Raw genomic sequence first — 19,217 nt, forward strand, 5'->3', positions numbered from 1 at the left:
GGAGAGCCCCCTGCTGCCACCCTGTCCCACCCCATCCCCACCAAAGACCCCTCCCCCACCAGAGACAACCCCCCCCTGTTAGTTACCCTGACTGAAAGCTAAAGAGCAGCTTCAGGTGGGTGCAGATGCGGTATTTCCACTCATTATGGATGGAAGGCTATAATCCCCTCCTCAGCCTCCCATTATTAATACATTGCATTAGTGACAGCACGGTGGCGCAGTGGATAGCACTGCTGCCTCACGGCGCAGAGGTCCCAGGTTCGATCCCGGCTCTGGGTCACTGTCCGTGTGAAGTTTGCACATTCTCCCCGTGTGTGCATGGGTTTCGGCCCCACAACCCAAAGATGTGCAGGGTAGGTGGATTGGCCACGCCAAATTGGCCCTTAATTGGAAAAATAAATTGGGTACACTAAAATTTGAAAAAAAAAGTTTAAAAAAAAGAAAATTAATACATTGCATTTCCTCAAATGACACATTTGTGACCCATTACCTCTATGCTCATCCTTTTAATGACCATTGGCTTTAGCAATGCTTTCCTGCAATAATCCAGTTTACTCATTTACTAACACTGGTCAGATGTCTCACCAAAAACACAATCAGATCCTGAGAATTGCTTGGTCAATGAAAATTATGTCCCATTTATGTTGAGACGTTTACTTCATGTTCTGCCTGAACCATATCTAAGTCCACGATGAATGTTTTGCTTTGCCTGGACGGCACTTGCTGCATGAATCCTTCTTGTTTCTAGCTCTTAGAACATAGAACGATACAGCGCAGTACAGGCCCTTCGGCCCTCGATGTTGCACCGACATGGGAAGTCAAAAACTAAAGGCCATCTAACCTACACTATGCCATTATCATCCATACGCTTATCCAATAAACTTTTAAATGCCCTCAATGTTGTCGAGTTCACTACTGTTGCAGGTAGGGCATTCCACGGCCTCACCACTCTTTGTGTAAAAAAACCTACCTCTGACGTCTGTCCTATATCTATTACCCCTCAATTTAAGGCTATGTCCCCTCGTGCTAGCCACCTCCATCCGCGGGAGAAGGCTCTCACTGTCCACCCTATCTAACCCTCTGATCATTTTGTCACATCAAAAGCCCAGTCTCATAGCTATACTGTAAAGTTCCCGGTGCCTTGGGCGTCTGTTGCCTGTAATACAGCCTCAGTTCAAGGAGTACTCCCAGTTCATGGTTTCTCTGGTAAATTGCCTTGGGAGATATTGTGAAGGCTGCCCAGGACACAGCTTGGCTTCCTCGTGGCACTAAGCGCTTCCGCACTCTGCAGCGTGGCTATTGCCTCTGTTGGTGTTGCGCAAGTTGAGATCTCCACAAGCAGCACGGTGGCACAGTGGTTAGCATTGCTGCCTACGGTGCTGAGGACCTGGGTTCGAATCCCGACCCTGGGTCACTCTCCATGTGGGAGTTTGCACATTCTCCCCTTGTCTGCGTGGGTTTCACCCCCACAACCCAAAAGATGTGCAGGGTAGGTGGATTGACCACACTAAATTGCCCCTTAATTGGAAAAAAATAATTGGGTACTCTAAATTTTAAAAAAAAGTTGAGATCTCCACTGCTACTGCTTCACGAATCTGGTTCAGCTACACTACCTTCACCTGACTCCGAGTAAACACCCACTCCACTTCCATCTTTGACCCCATTACTCATAACGTCCCTGTCACTTAGCTTGATCTCACCACAACGTTGAGTGGGTCTGATCACGAATGTTACTGTGGATGGTATTTCAACCATCTGCTGACTCATCCGTGCTTTATACAGTGGGTACACATGCTTTTCAGCACCCACTGAACAGCACATTGATCCTTCCACTTCCTACTCATGCACCATGTTGGTGTTGTCACGATCTCAGATACCCGATCTGGAATCTTCACTGAACCATTCTCGTCAGCGTTGAATTTGTGGATATACATGCGCCATTCCCCTCCCCCTCTTTCAGTGTTCATGGATGGTATTGTATAGAATAGAATCCCTACAGTGCAGAAGGAGGCCATTCAGCCCATTGAGTCTGCACCAAGCCTCTGAATGAGCACCCTACCTACGCCACTCCCCCTCCCTATCCCCGTGACCGCATCTAATCTTTACATACCCGGACACTCAGGGGAAATTTTATCATGGCCAATCCACCTAACCTGCACATCTTTGGACTGTGGGAGGAAACCGGTGCATCCGGAGGAAACCCATGGGGAGGAAGTGTAAACTCCACACAGACAGCCAACCGAGGCTGGAATTGAATCTGGGTTCCTGGCGCTGTGAGGCAGCAGTGTTGACCACTGCACCACCCGTCCCGTGCCACTCCTCTATGTTGCTTTTTGTTCCCCAACAGCTAAACAAGCTAATTTTAGCTCTGCATCTGATTTAGTTTGTGCTCCTGTAGACATTATGGGGCAGGATCCTCCGTCCGGCCCGACGCGTTATCTGCTGCGGCGCGCCACCGGCTGGCAGCAGGATCCTGCTTCGCGCCAGTCGGCCACTGAGGTTTCCCGTTGTGGGCACCCCCGCGGCGTCGGAAAATCCGCGGGCGTGGAGGATCCCGCCGACGGAGAATCTGAGCAGCTGAGTTTAAATGGAAAATGGTCGAATGTCCTCCTGGTCTGGGAATAATATTCAATCTCGAGGCCAAAAGCAAGATTCCCCGTATGTTGGAAATCTGATACAAAGGACAGAAAATGCTGGAAATGCCCAGGACAGGCAGCATCTGTGGACAGAGAAGCGAGAGCTAATGTAATAATAATAATAATAATAATCGCTTATTGTCACAAGTAGGCTTAAATGAAGTTACTGTGAAAAGCCCCTAGTCGCCACATTCCAGCGCCTGTTTGGGGAGGCTGGTACAGGAATTGAACCCGCGCTGCTGGCCTTGATCTGCATTATGAGCCAGCTGTTTAGCCCACTGTGCTAAACCAGCCCCTCATGTTTCAGGCTGGCGAACTTACATCAGAGTTTGGAAGTTCTTCTCACCTTTTTTTCCTGTTCACAGTGTTATATCCTTGGGTCTATAGATATTTGTTGCCAGTTCGCCATTGGAGACCATTCTCATGGGTGAGCCTTGTGCCCCTGTGACCCTCACAGTGCGTTTTACCTGCCACCATCCTGCTCACCTGTAGACATCTCAGGACCGAATAGGAAATCCCACTTCAACTTACTGCCCATATGACATATCCTCCCACGGATTTCCTCCGTTTGGGAAACCAGTGGAATAAACAGTTCACCTTATAATTACCTGGGACTATAATCTGCCTAACAGGTTTATTCAACAGAAAATCGTAGGCTAGTGTACAAACTGCAACTTGTCCAAAACACAGGGGCTGGACTTTGACAATCCGCAAAATAAACTGAAATAACCCGGCGGCTCGGTGGCGCAGTGCTTAGCACTGCTGCCTCACGCGCCGAGGTCCCGGGTCACTGTCCGTGTGGAGTTTGCACATTCTCCCAATGTCTACGTGCCCCCCCCCCCCCCCTCCCCCCAACCCAAAGGTGTGCATGCTTGCTGGATTGGCCATGCTGAATTGCCCCTTAATTGGAAAAAATATAATTGGATTTTTAAATTTATTTAAAAAAAAGAAAAAAATAAGAAATACAATATTAAATCTTCATGTACATAAAATAAAATACAATATACATTGAAGATGATCGATAACTGAACCAAAGACGACATGAGGAGAAATTTTTGTCGAGTATTACAATCTGGAAAGCATCTGAAAGGAGGCAGATTAAATCATGGCTCTCAAAAAGTACCTGGAGGGGAAAATAATGCATGGCTCCTGGGTGGGGGAGCGGAATCAGCTGAACTGTTCTTGCGGAGAGCTCAATGGACCAAACAGCCTCCTTCTGCAGTGTAACCAATCTATGATTCTCTCAGCTTCGGCCGATTGCAAAGCAAACACCGCAATGCTTTTCAGAGCGAGCTTCTTTGTGCATAACCATTACACCCCGGGAACCCCTACATAAAGCACCCTCGGGACCACAGACTGGATAGTTTTAGATAGTTTCAGTTATCCGGATCGGTGGTTGTGACAGCCTGCACTTGCTCTCACGCTCGGGAGATCAGGACTCATGCGCCGCAGAGAAAAATGGCAATTGACATGTCGAGTGCCGATAATGACGAAACGTCAGTGACCCTCGGGAATTGTTTTTCCGGGTTTGCTTTTGCAGATATATGAAATGAAATGAAAATGAAAATCGCTTATTGTCACGAGCAGGCTTCAATGAAGTTACTGTGAAAAGCCCCTAGTCGCCACATTCCAGCGCTTGTCCGGGGAGGCTGGTACGGGAATCGAACCGTGCTGCTGGCCTGCTTGGTCTGCTTTATAAGCCAGCGATTTAGCCTTGTGAGCTAAACCAGTGAAGTGAAATTGAGATCATTTAAAATTCAACCAATCTGTATTCACACATCTAGAATCATAGAATTTACAGTGCAAAAGGAGGCCATTCGGCCCATCGAATCTACACCGACCCTTGGAAAGAGCACCCTACTCTAGCCCACACCTCCACCCCATTCCCCGTAACCCAGCAACCCCACCGAACCTTCTTGGACACTAAGGTTAATTTAGCATGACCAATCCGCTTAACCTGATGGGCTGAATGGCCTCGTTCTGCACTGTAGAGTTTTTATTCTATTCTATCATAGCTCGTGGAATTGGAATGAGAATCTGAGCTCTTATACCGTGAGGCGAGCTGAATTTTCATGCTTTTAGGACATGCTGATAGAGGCTGTGGGAGCACCCGGAGGAAACCCACGCAGACACGGGGAGAACGTGCAGACTCCGCACAGACAGTGACCCAAGCCGGGAATCAAACCTGGGACCCTAGCGCTGTAAATCAGCAGTGCTATCCACTGTGCAACTGTGCCATCCTTGCAATGCAGCAAAATTTGCCATCATTATGTGTTTGCACACTGTAAAGTTTCCACCGTCGGTACACTTCCTTCATTTTGAAACGATCAACAAAATGCAATTTCCGTGATATGCAAAAGTACTGCTCATTAGCAGATGGCTATCAGAATAATATGGGGACAACAAAACACTTATCAGCAAAGCTAAACTCTGTTGACATCATTGCTTAATTATGGTAGAATAATGAAATGAGTTTTGCTCCTTTTAGAAGTTTTTTCCACAGTTGTACTGTATCTGAACCCTCAATGGAGAAACAATAAACAGTGGCAATAGGCTGCTGCAAATCGTGTAAAAATCTTTAAAGTAAATCAGTTAAAGACACAATGCGAGAACACATTCTTCTGCTTCTGAAATACTTCATCCAGCTGATGGATAAGAAATCCCACAGTGGATCAGGGGTTATGGGGAAAAGGCAGGAGAACGGGGATGAGAAACGTATCAGCCATGATTGAATGGCGGAGCAGACTCGATGGGCCGAATGGCCTCATTCTGCTCCTCTGTCTTATGGACTTTTATTTAACGCATGTGTTTTACTTTCTACGTTACACATACACCCATAGATTTGTGGCAAACCTTTGTTTCATATTAAATAAAATTATATTAGAACATAATCATTATGGACAGGGCAGAGGCAGAATTCAAACATATCAAGCAAAATGAAAATTAGCTCATCAAATGACAGCATCTATCAGCATGTCCTAAAAGCATGAAAATTCAGCTTACCTCACTATATAAGAGCTCAGATTCTCATTCCAATTCCACGAGCTATGATAGAATAGAATAGAAACTCTACAATGCAGAACAAGGCCATTCAGCCCATCGAGTCTGCACCGACCCTGGGGAAGAGTACCCTACCTAGACCAACGCCCCGACCCTAATCCCGTAACCCCACCTAAACCTTTGGACATGAAGGGGCAATTTAGCATGGCCAATCCACCTAACACACACATCTTTGGACTGTGGGAGGAAACCGGAGCACCCGGAGGAAACCCACGCAGACACGGGGAGGACGTAAAAACTCCACACAGCCACCCAAGGCTGGAATCGTATCCGGGTCCCTGGCGCTGTGAGACACTGTGTCACCGTGCTGTCCCATTCTGAAGTAAGGTGAGGTTACAGTTTACAATGCGGCTGCTCTTAATCTTGGATGAATCCCGCTCCTCACCTTATTTCCCACCTCCAGCAGCTGTAACTAGATCTTATGAGCAAACTGAACATCTTACCTTCCGTGTCTGGCACAAGACCGGCTGAAAATTGCCCCCTTAAAAGTTTAGTGTTTTGACACTCATGAAGGTGTTTTAACTCTTTCGCAACATGCTGAACATTAGTCGGATCTCTTTTTTGTGTTACCTTTCTCGGATTGACACAATTAAAAATCTGTTTTGCTGCACAGGCTTGAACATGGAAGGTCTGTGATCTCTGGGGTGTGCCTAATTCCTTGACCTCAACTGGGACCGCAGTAATAACAGTCTGATTATCCTCATTTGGGTTAGGGCTGAGTGGGGGAATCTGCCAAGGCTCTTGGATTGCAACCTAGCAAAACCTACTGGAAAGACACAGCTGTGGAGAGGGCTCAGCTGGGGTATTGGCAAGCTGATATTCAGGTCAGACATTAAGATGAAGAGTCCCCAGGTGACAGGGCATCAATGTGGAATAAATGCCCTCAGGAGAGGATGCGGGAAAAAAACTACTGTAAATTTAGAGAAAGAAATGTCTCTATGTGGGTTCACAGAATCACAGGATTGTTACAATGCAGAAGGAGGCCATTCTTGATCCTTTTACCAGCAGCAACAGTTTCTCCCTATCTGCTCTGTGCAGCCTCCTCATGATTTTGAACATCTCTATCAAATCTCCTCTCAGCCTTCTTCTCCCCAAGGAGAAAAGTCCCAATCGCTCCAATCTATCCTCAAAACTGTAGCTTCTCATCTCTGGGACCATTCTTGTAAACCTCTTCCGCGCTCTCTCCAATGTGTCAACATCTTTCCGATAGGGTGGAGCCCAGAAATGTACACAATATTCCAACTGAGGTCACATTAGTTCAATCAGCACAACCTTGTCCCATCACCCTATTAATAAAGCTCAGGGATAAAGCCCAGGATACTCTCTGCTTTATTAACTGTTCTCTCCACCTGTCCTACCCTCAACGATCGAGGCACATATACACCCTACTCCCTCTGCTCCTGTACCCCTTTAAGAATTTTACCCCTTATTTTATATTGTCTCTCCATGTTCTTCCTACCAAAATACATCACCTCCCACTTCTCCGCATTGAACTTCATCTGCCACCTCTCTGCCCACTCCACCAACCTGTCTACATCCTTTTGAAGTTCCACACTGCCCTCTTCACAGTTTACAATACTTCCATGTTTTGTATCATCCGCAAACTTTGAAATTGCCCTCTTCACACCAAGATATGGATCATTAATGTACTAGTGTGCAGAGGTAGATTTTTAAAAAATAACCCACAGATGAAAATTTAATATTTCTCTGAATTGCTCTCGTTCCCATTTCAGAGGGTTGTCACCCTGTGGGTCTTGTGGGTTTTGCAATGAGTGCAGGATGGGTTCCAGATTGTGGATAGCTTGACTTCAAACACAGAGTAGGTTGTGGGAGGGATGGATATGTGTCCCAGTCACTGTGCTCTGCTAGATTCTGTTTGACTGTTAGTTCCTGTCGCACAGTGGCCAAAATGCTCCTCCTGCTGCATTTTTGTTCTCCTCGAGATTGCACAGCTGGTTGGTGGGGGCAGGAGCGGTTGTGCGATGTTGGGGCTGTCAGTGTCGGTAAATTGCAGCATGAGAGGGTGGCAAAGGTTAGATTATCTCATTGAATGTAAGATTTTCCATTAACAAATCTGCAGTATACAGCTGCACTCTGGTAAAATTCTTTGATACAACCATCATTGAAGTTGGAGGTCAAGCATCAAGAAACAAAAGAGGGCGAATTAAGAATAGGTGATGGGACTGGATAATTCCTAAATGGATATTAAGTAAAACCCACAGAAAGCAGCATGGTAGCACAGTGGTTAGCACTGCCATCTCACAGCGCCAGAGACCCAGGTTCGATTCCGACCTTGATTGACTGTTTGGAGTTTGCACATTCTTCCTGTGTCTGCGTGGGTTTCCTCTGGGTGCTCCGGATTCCTCCCATAGTCCAAAGATGTGCAGGTTTGGTGGATAGGACAAGCTAAATTGCCCCTTGGTGCCCAAAGGTTAGCTGTCATTATAGTGTTATGGTGATAGGGCGGGGATGTGGGCCGAGGTAGAGCGCTCTTTCAGAGGGTTGTACAGATTTGATATGCCGAATGGCCTCCTTCTGCACTGTACGGATTCTATGGATATGGATTCTATGGAAAACACCTTTTACATTTTTGCTGAGAAAACAAATGTAGGTGCGGACAACATTGGCTTCAAGGACATGCTGCCTACAGTCAAACTGCGCAACATTCAGTGTCCAGTCTGACCCCGGAAGAATGGGCATTTCTATAACGTACCTGTGGATCAACAGCTTGCTGGATAAGTCACCCTATTGACAAGAAAAGGGGCAAGGTGAGAAACTCGAAGGGGATAAATGGACTAAATGCAACTCTGACAAATTCCATTTGTTAATGGCAAGAGAATAATAAATGTGTTCAGGTTTCATGGAGGCAATCAGCATCATGGAGAATTAATGGGTGCAATACAGCAGTAACGAGATGTATTAGTTAAAGCAACACGATGGTGATTTATGTGCAGCGGCTGATACATGAAGGCTGCTTTGAAAATAACATCGCAAATCTAATAGTAATTAAGAGAAAATTAAAACTCTGATATCATTGTATGCTCAGTGTGGTTGACAGATTGCTATCAATACTCAGATAATTTTTCTTTATTTGGTCTTGGGATGCGAGTCTTGCTCACCAGGCTAGCATTGATAGCCCATGCCTATTAACCCCTGAAAAGGTGGTGTTGAACTGGCTTTTTTGAACTGCTAATGTCGGTGTGCGAGGGGTACTGCCAATAGCAGAGTAGCGTATGTACAGTACAGTAGCGTATAGTCAAATCCCTTGGTGACTAATTTCGTAACTCATAGGACTACATCAAAAGAACAAGAACAAAGAAAATTACAGCACAGGAACAGGCCCTTCGGCCCTCCCAGCCTGCGCTGATCCAGATCCTTTATCTAAACCTGTCCCCTATTTTCCAAGGATCTACTTCCCTCTGTTCCCCGCCCGTTCATATATCTGTCTAGATGCATCTTCAATGATGCTATCGTGCCCGCCTCTACCACCTCCGCTGGCAAAGCGTTCCAGGCGCCCACCACCCTCGGCGTAAAAAACTTTCCACGCACATCTCTCCTAAACTTTCCCCCTCTCACCTTGAAATCGTGGCCCCTTGTAATTGACACCCCCACTCTTGGAAAAAGCTTGTTGCTATCCACCCTGTCCACACCTCTGATACTTTTGTGGACCTTAATCATGTAACATTGGTTACATTTTTTTTCTTCTTTCATAGACTTTGGGCGTCCTTGACAACGGTCAGAATTCTCCGGCCGTTCGCTGGCAGTGGGATTGTTTGGTTTTGCTGGCAGTGTGCCCTTGCTCACGGGTTTCCCTGCGGAATGGCGTGGCTTCATTGACCGCAGCGGGAGCAGAGAATCCCTCCTCCAGCGAACGGCGCGCCCCCTCTGGGAAACACGCGGCTGGGAGGCCGGAGAATTCTGTCCAAGGCCAGAGTTTCTCACTGGAACGACGGAGGTTGAGAGGCGACCTGATAGAGGTCTACAAGATTATGAGGGGCACAGACAGAGTGGATAGTCAGAAACTCTTTCCTAGGGTAGGAGTGTCAAGTACTAGGAGATATAGGTTTAAAGTGCGTGGGGGAAAGTTTAGAACTGATGTGCGAGGCAAGTTTTTTTACACAGAGGGTGGTAAATATATGGAACGCGCTGCCTGGGGAGGTGGTGTGAGCAGGTACAATAGCGGCATTTAAGGGACATCCAGACAATTATATAAATAGGGTGGGAATGGAAGGATACGGACACCGTAAGTGCAGACGGTTTTAGTTTAGGCAAGTACCATGGTTGACGCTGGCTTGGAGGGCCGAAGGGCCTGTTCCTGTGCTGTATTGCTCTTTATTCTTTGATGCACATCCCTAATTGAGTCAACCAAGCTAACTGTGACTCTGCAGACCCATGTAGGCCAGACCAGGAAAGAATGGCAGATTTCCATCCCCGACACTAAACCAGATGGGTTTCAGCAACTATTGATGATAGCTTTATGGTTCCCATTCCCGAGAGTAGCTTTATATTCCAGATTTTATTCATTGAAGTTAAATCCCCACAGCTATCGCGGTGAACCCATGGCCCCATCACGTGACATTACCACTGTGCCACCCCCCTGAATAGACTATACAACATAGAAACATGAGCTTAAATCCCACCACAGCAGCTGGGGAATTTGAAGTTAATTAAACAAATCTGGAACAAAAATCTGGCATCAATAATCGTGAGCCTACCAGGCTGTTGTAAATCGCCATCTCGTTCACCAGTGACCTTACGCAATCTGATCTATCTATGACCCCAGAGCCACAACAATGAGGTTGACTTTTAAATGGCCAGCAAGTTACTCAGTTCTATCAAATCATTCTTGTAATAAGAGTTGGATGTTGCCTCATTATTGCTTCGAGCTTACCAGAGCTAAATATATGTAGACATGCCCTTGGCCCAACCATCTTTCGCTGCTTCTACAATGACCTTCCCTGCATCATAAGGGGATCTTCACTGCTGACTGCAGAGTTGCGCCTCCTCAGATAATGAAGCAGTTCATATCGGTAAACAAAACGTAGACAACATTCAGACCTGTACTAATAAGTCAAAGTAACATTTGTGCCATGCAATTGCCAGGAAATGACCAGCTTCAAAAAGAGTGAATCTAATAACTTTCCCTTGACATTGAATGGCATTTCCATCAGTCAATCCCCCACCATGAACCTCCTGGGGGGGTCCACCATTGAACAAAGACTAAACCAGAATACTGTGGCCAAACAAACAGTTCCGAGGTGGGAATTCTGTGGGAAGTGGCTCACCTCTTTATTGCTGAAGCCTTTCCGCTATGTCAAGGCACAAGTCAGGAGTGTGATGGAATGGTCTCCATTTGCCTGGATGAGCGCAGCTCCAACAACATTCCATAAGCTCGACACCATATGAAGGGGTTAAAACCATTGAAGGCAGCAGAGATACCCTGTGAATTGAGTACAACCGAGTTTCCCAAGCTGCAAATAGGCTGTACAAACAAGATGAGCAATGGACAAGTGGATGGGAACTTTGATAATTCACAAGGAGGTACAGATATCAGTCAAGGACCCCAGATGTGTGGTTGCTGATAGTTTAATTATGTAGACGTGCCTTGTTAGTGATTGCAATTAGGCAAGTGTATAGACGCAGTAATTGGTTAAATATATTCATGTATATAGAGTGTGATAAGTAGAGAAACTAATTGTAATAGGTTAAAGATAATAGTACATTTAGTGTCCATCTTAATTGGTATATGCAACTAATGGTGAGATAATGCAAAGGTATAAGACTTGATGTAATGTATTGTTTGGGGTATCTGTACGTCACATACTGTGGACACAGCTCCCCTGCACGTTTGAAAGACTAATTCTCTCTACGTCTGGTCCCTTGAGTTGAGAAACAAAATCAATGAGGCTGGGACAGCCGGTAGTTCCCCTACCACCACCAGGACCACCAGCCGCTTGATTGGTACCCGATCAATCACCTTAATAATAATAATAATATTCATTATTGTCGCAATTAGGCTTACATTAACACTGCAATAAAGTTACTCTGAAAAGCCCCTAGCCACCACACTCCAGTGTCTGTTCGATTACACGGAGGGAGAATTCGGAATGTCCAATTCACCTAACAGTGCGTCTTTCGGGACTTGTAGGAGGAAACCGGAGCACCCGGAGGAAACCCACGCTGACACAGGAAGAACGTGCAGACTCCACACAGATAGTGACGCAAGCCAGGAATCGAACCTGGGACCCTGGCGCTGTGAAGGCACTGTGCTAACCATTGTGCTACCTTGCATTCACTTCCTCCACTACTGACATGCATTGTGTACAATCTCCACGATGCATTGCACCAACTCACCAAGGCGCCTTTGACAGAATCTTTCAAACTGTGACTTTCGCCACTGAGAAGGACAAGGGCGGCAGGGATCACTACCACCCGCAAGTTGCCCTCCAGCTCACATGTCAGCTTGGTGTGGCAATGTAGCGTTGCTCCATCACTGCTGGGTCAAAATCCTGCAACTCCTACTCAACAGCACAGTGGGAGTACCTGCACTGTACTGACTGCAGAGGTTAAAGATGGTGGCTCACCACCACCTGCTTAAAGGCAATTAGGGATGGACAATAAATGCTGACCTTGATTGAGATGTCCCCATCCCAGGAACAAATAAAAGAAAAGTTAGGGTAAGATACACAATTAACCGATTGTGAACCTGAGTTGGCCTGGATTTTGCGCTAAGTCTCTAGCACTACTGCCTCACAGTGCCAGGGACCCGAGTTCGATTCCAGCCTTGGGCCACAGTCCAAAGATGTGCAGATTAGGTGGGGTTACGGGGATAGGGCAGGGGAGTGGGGCCTGGGTGGAGTGTTCTTTCGCAGGGTTGGTAACTCGATGGGCCAGTATCCTCGTTCTGCACTGTAGGGATTCTGTGATTCTACAAAAGTCTGTGTGGAGTTTGTACGTTCTCCCAGTGTCTACATCGGTTCCCTCCGGGTGCTCCGGTTTCCTCCCACAGTCACAAAGAAGGGCAGGTTAGGTGGATTGGCCTTGCTAAATTGCTCTGTAATGTCCAGGGACGTCCAGGTTCGGTCACGGGGGTAGGGCAGGGGGGCGGGGGAGTGGAGCTGGTAGACCGCTCTTTCGGAGGATTGATGGGGATTCGATGGGCCGAATGGCCTCTCTATGCACTGTTGGGATTCTATGTTCTAGCTATTGGGGAGCAGGCGAAAGTAGAATTGGCTCAAAGCAAGGTGAAAGGTTAGATTTTATAAAAGGGAAGTATTAGAGAAGCTAGTTAAAGAAAATGAGGGCAATACCTTGGGACTTGAAAGGATATCTGTAAAGATTTGGAGATACGCGGCGGACCAAATATGCGGGGGCCTCAAAACTGCAGAGTAGAATTTCCTGTGGTATCGCAACTGATAAGAATTCATGTCCATTTATATGTGGATTCCGTCTACGCAAATTAAAGTCGAAATTTCCTGTACATGCAATTAGACTTGACCAAAGTGTGTGATTTTAAACATAATGAAGAAAGGTCCCCCTGCTTCCATGATGTACTGAATGGTTCCAGTCCTGTCTCCAACTCATTGAAATTAGATTTTGGAACTAAGTCAGTATCCCATTACACAATATCATCTAGTAACGAATTAATAAACGTCTATAAACAAGCTGGGGATTAATGTTGATGCTATTACGTTTGAACTATGGACATGCCCACGATCTCAAGGTTAGGGATACTTGGTTTTTACTGAATGTGCAATAATCCATTCCTGAGTGTTACATTTTACCCTGTTTTTACCTTTATTGTACCTCATTTGATTAATGCAATCAATAGCATTTTAATTATACAGTGGATGTCACAACACACCAGGTTATCCAAGCCTTAACATTTACTTCAAATTAACATTTCCTGATCTCCCATTGGAAACCTATCGCCACGGGGAAATATACATCAATATTCATTTAATTAAATAGAAATATAACAGTGAAAACACAGAGCAATTATGGAGGAAATATGTATTTATAATCCGAACGCTTCATTCTGTCTAATGGATTATAATTAAGGTCCTATAGTGTCCTTTCACAAATTTAAATTTCAAATGCTGTAATTATGTAAATCTGTACTGTGGCATATACACGTCCAAACTAAAATGTGCTAAAATGTATTCACTGAAAATCAAAGCAAGGCTTTTAATTGTCCATGCAGATTATGCCATAAATAAAGCATCTTTATTTGTAAACCTCATTATTAGAATTGTTTACTGTTTGTGCTAGCAGCTACTTTGGTGTATATTTTTTCATGACATGTCCTTTACACTGACCCCCGGGGCAATAGATGTGAAATATTGGTGCCGTCATGAATGGTGCTGAACATTGTGCGGTCATCCGCAAACATCCACACTTCTGACCTCATGGTGGAAGGCAGGTCATTGATGAAGCAGCTGAAGATGGTTGGGCCTAGGTCACTACCCTGAGGAATTCCTGCAGGGATGTCCTGGAGCTGGGATGATTGACCTCCAACCACCACAACCATCTTCCTTTGTGCCCGGTATGACTCCAACCAGCGGAGAGTTTTCCCCCTGATTCCCATTGACTCCAATTTAGCTATAGCTCCTTGATGCCACACTCGATCAAATGCTGCCTTGGCAGTCACTCTCACCTCACCTCTGGCATTCAGCTCTTTTGTCCATGTTTGAACCAAGACTGTAATGAGGTCAGGAGCTGAGTGACCATTGGGCAACCCAAACTGAGCATCAGTGAGCAGGTTATTGCCGATAACGTGCCATTTGATAGCACTGTTGATGACTCCTTCCATCACTTTACTGATGATGGGGAGTAGACTGATTGGGCGGTAATTGGCTGGATTGGATTTGTCCTGTTTTGTGTACAGGACACACCCAGACAATTTTCCAAATTGCCGGGTAGATGCCAGGGTTGTAGCTGTACTGGAACAGCTTGGCTAGGGGTACGGCAAGTTCTGGAGCTCAAGTCTTCAGTGTTATTGCCAGAATATTGTCAGGGCCCAGAGCCTTTGCAGTGTCCACTGCCTTCAGCCATTTCTTGATATCATGTGGAGTGAATCGTATTGTCTGCAGTCTGACGTCTGTAATGCTGGAGACCTCCGGAGGAGACCGAGATGGATCATCCACTCGGCACTTTTGACTGAAAATTGTTGCGAATGCTTCAGCCTTGTCTTTTGCACATATGTGCTGGGCTCCTCCATCATTGAAGATGGGGATATTTGTGAAGCCTCCTCCTCCAGTCAGTTGTTTAATGGTCCCCCACCATTCACAGCTGGATGTGGCAGGACTGAAGAGCTTCTCTCTGTTTATTACTTGCTGCTTATGCTGTTTAGCACACCAGTAGTCCTGTGTTGTTGCTTCACCAAGTTGAAACCTCATTTTCGGTATGCCTGATGTTGCTCTCGGCATGCCCTCCTGCACTTTTCACTGAACCAGGATTGATCCCCTGGCTTGGTGGTATTGGTAGAGTGGGGGATGTGCCGGGCCATGAAGTTGCAGGTTGCGGTTGAGGACAATTCTGCTGCTGCTGATGGTCCACAGCGTCTCATGGATGCCCAGTCTTGAGGTGCTAGATCTGTTCGTGTAGCACGATGGTAGCGCCACACAACACGATGGAGGGTATCCTCAATGTGAAGATGGGACTTTGTCTCCTTAAGGACTACATGATGGTCACTTCTAATGACACTATCATGGACAATCACATCTGCAGCAGGCAGATTGGTGAGGATAAGGTCAACTATGTTTTTCCCTCTTGTTGGTTCCCTCACCCAGTCTAGCAGCTATGTCCTTTAGGACCTGGCCAGCTCGGTACTACTGAGCCACTCCTGATGATGGACTCTGATGTCCCCCACCCAGAGCATATTCTTCGCCCTTGCCACCCTCAGTGCTTCCTCCAAGTGATGTTCAATGTGGCAGGTACTGATTCATCAGCTGATGGTGGCCAGTACGTGGTAATCAGCAGGAGGTTTCCTTGCCCATGTTTAACCTGAAGCCACGAGACTTAATGGGGTCCAGAGTCCATGTTGAAGACTCCCAGGGCAAATCCCTCCCGACTGTGTACCACTGTGCTGCCACCTCCGCTGGGTCTGTCCTGCCGGTGAGACAGGACATACCCAGGAATGGTGATAGTGCTGTCTGGAACATTGTCTGTAAGGTGTGATTCTGTGAGCATAACTATGTCAGACTATTGCTTAACCAGTCTGTGAGACAGCTCTCCCAACTTTGGCTCAAGCCCCAGATGTTAGTGAGGAGGACTTTGCAGGGTCGGCAGGACTGGTTTTGCCATTGTCATTTCTGGTGGTCTGTACGGTGTTTGTGTAGCGGATGAATACAACTGACTGGCTTGCTGGGCCATTTCATAGTCAACCACATTGCTGTGGGTCTGGAGTCACATGCAGGCCAGACCAGTTAAGGATGGCAGATTTCCTTCCCTGAAAGACGTTAGTGAACCAGATGTTTTTTTACGACAATGGTTTCATGGTCATTATTAGACTTATATTCCAGATATTTTATTGAGTTTAAATTCCACCACCTGCCGTGGTGGGATTTGAACCCGGGACCCCAGATCATTATCCTGGGTCTCTGGGTTACTAGTCCAGTGACAATACCACTTGACCATCGGCTCCCCATTATCATCGAATTTACAGTGCAGATGGAAGACAGTCGGCACCTTGAGTCTGCACCGGCCCTTAGAAAGAGCACCATACTTAAACCCACGCCGCCACCCGTAACCCAATCTAACCTTTTTGGACATTAGGGACAATTTAGCACGGCCAATCCACCTAAGCTGCATATCTTTGGACTGTGGGAGGAAAACGGAGCACCCGGAGGAAACCCACGCACACACAGGGAGAACGTGCAAACTCTGCACAGACAGTAATCCAAGCCGGGAATCGAACCTGTGACCCTGGAGCTGTGAAGCAACAGTGCTAACCACTGTGCTACCGTGCTAGCAACTGGCAGTATGTCAGGGTTACACCATTTTCTAGCACAAAGCAACAACATAATTGCATTATAGGCAAGAGAAGATCAAAGTCTGTATGATGCACCCTTCCAAGCCAACCTCTCGCTCCTTCCTACTATTCTCGACCCAAAAGCCTTCTACCTCCTGCCTAGTCAGTATTCAGTCTCTATTTTTTAAAGAGAAACACCAATATTTTTATCACCCCTGCCGGTAATCTGTTTCATAACTCCATCATTCTTTTATCAACAAATTCTGTAATCTTCCTTCACTAGCATCTGCTGCGCTTGAGATGATTGTCATGTTGAATGGGGAATTTTCCAACCCTTGTAAAGGTAGAATTATTATAAATTCTTCTCAAAGGTAATTTAGATGGTAGTTTGAGAATGAAGGGGATGAGGTTTGGGGAGGGGGGGGATGTGAGGAAAATCTTTTTAACCCAGAGGGTGGTGACGGTCTGGAATGCACTGCCTGGGAGAGGCAGGCTTCGTCACATCCTTTAAAAAGTACCTGGATGAGCACTTGGCACACCATAACATTCAAGGCTATGGGCCAAGTGCTGCCAAATGCGATTAGGTAGGTCGGTCAGGTGTTTTTCATGTGTCAGCGCAGACTCGATGGGCCGAAGGGTCTATTATGCACTGTGATTCTGTGATTAGAAAGCGAAAGTATAACCGGAAAAAGTAAGGGGGCTTATCAGGAAGGAATCATAGAGTGATTTGATGCATTAAATGAAAAACAAACCAAGATAGAGGAACCTTCAGAAGCCAAGGGTGCCCCAAAGCACTTTCCAGCCAATTAACTTTCAAGTGTAGTCACTGCTGTCACATTCGAAATGCGGCAGCCAATTTGAACATGGCCAGATCCCAAAAAAACAAGGCAATAATAGCCAGATAATCTGTCTGGGTGATGCTGAGGGATAAATATTGTTCAGAACACCAAGAAGAACTCTTCTGCTCCTCTTTGAATAATGCCCCGGGATCTCTTACAGTCAATTCAGGAGGCAGTCAGAGCATTGGTTTGATGCCCATCTGAAAGAGCACATTCCACAAGGCACATATTCTCAGCACAGAAGTGTCAGCCTCGATTATGCACTCAGATTTCAATGTTCCTGACTCAAGAGGCAAGGGTGCTAACCACAGAGTCAAACATAGCACATTGAGATAAAATAATAATCATGCAAAAAAAAAAAAACCGCAATTCGCTGTGTATTAGTGCGGTATCTGTAAGGCAGATTTAGCCAGGTTGAGCAGGGAGGTGTTCCCAAGCCCAACGCCACATGATTTCAAATGGAGCCGGGGGTCTGAAAAGATTCCAGAGACGTGCTGGCTCATCAGATTAGTGCTGTCTGGACGGGCATGTAGTGTGGAATAAAAACAAGACTTACATTGTTATACCACCCTTAAATGAGCACCGGAAGTCTCAAAGTGCTTTACCGCCAATTAATCAGTTTTGAAATGCAGTCATTGTTAAAATGTAGGGAACATGGCAGCCAATTTGCACCCAGCGAGATCCCACAAACAGCAATTTGACGTCTTTATGATGAGTGAGGGATGAATGTTGGCCAGGACACTGGGAATAACTGCCCTGCTCTTCTTCCAGTGTTATTGGACTAATCTGACAAACAGCACCTTTGATAGTGCTGCACCTCCTCAGCACTGCATTAGTGTGTCTGCCTGGACTTTTGCGTTCAATCCTGGAGCGGGACCTGAACATTCAGCCTTTTGACGGAGAGGCGAGGGTGATACTACAGCATCAAGAATTCCCGACATTATAGCTTCTGTATTCATTGCATTCTGGGCATTGTGCTTTTATTGCTGTGTAAGTAAACGAATAGCAAAGTTTTCCAGCCAAATATAGTACTTGAGGGGAGGCAGTGGTGGAGTGGTAATGTCGCTGGACGAGTAGTCCAGAGATCCAGGGTAATGTTTCCCAGGTTCGAATCCCACAATGGCAGATAGTGAAATTTGAATTCAATTTAAAATAAAATCTGGATTAAAAGTCAAATGATGGGCATGGAACCATTGTTGTAAAGAAAAAACCCATCCGGTTCACCAATTCCTTTAGTAAGGAATTCTGACCCTCAACTGCCCTCTGGCCTCGCAAGCCACTCAGATCAAGGGCAATTAGGGATGGGCAATTCGGGTTCCACCAGCGGTGCCACATCCCATGAATGAATAAAAATGGCAACTGACATTGGCTGGAGAATTCCGGCCATTCGCTGGCGGTAGAATTCCCTGGTCCCGCCAGCAGGGCTCCTCCGCCCGCTGGTTCCCGGCGGCGGGCGTGCGCCCACCGTCAAAGGGAATTCCCAGTGGCAGCAGTCAATCCTGCCGCCCCCATCACTGCCTTACAGATACCGCACTAAAACACAGCGATTGAAAGCCGTGAATTCGCAGAAATTGGCACACGGACCCTTCCCAGTTCACTACTGGCTCTGCAGTTTAATTCAAAAGATTGAAACTGTCAGTGCATCATATTTATTCCAACTAAACAGCAGCAACACATTCACAAATTTGTCTGGGCCCATTTTGTTCTTGA

At 46.3% G+C, this 19,217-nt stretch overlaps 1 protein-coding gene across 4 annotated transcripts in view; it reads right to left on the reverse strand.

Moving 5' to 3' along the window:
* prmt3 (protein arginine methyltransferase 3) overlaps window positions 1-19,217 on the reverse strand; it is a 273,568-nt gene that overhangs the window by 1,275 nt on the left and 253,076 nt on the right. Inside the window, exon 16 of one of the 4 annotated variants that reach the window (XM_038808357.1) lies at window positions 8,410-8,441. The exons of the other annotated variants lie outside the window; for them this stretch is intronic. Within the exon in view, the coding sequence (XP_038664285.1) occupies window positions 8,437-8,441 (5 nt within the window). The 3' untranslated portion in view covers window positions 8,410-8,436. The remainder of the gene's footprint in view (window positions 1-8,409; window positions 8,442-19,217) is intronic. 4 annotated transcript variants of the gene reach the window in all.

The sequence above is a fragment of the Scyliorhinus canicula genome, chromosome 9, assembly GCF_902713615.1.
Source record: "Scyliorhinus canicula chromosome 9, sScyCan1.1, whole genome shotgun sequence".
Lineage (NCBI taxonomy): Eukaryota > Metazoa > Chordata > Chondrichthyes > Carcharhiniformes > Scyliorhinidae > Scyliorhinus > Scyliorhinus canicula.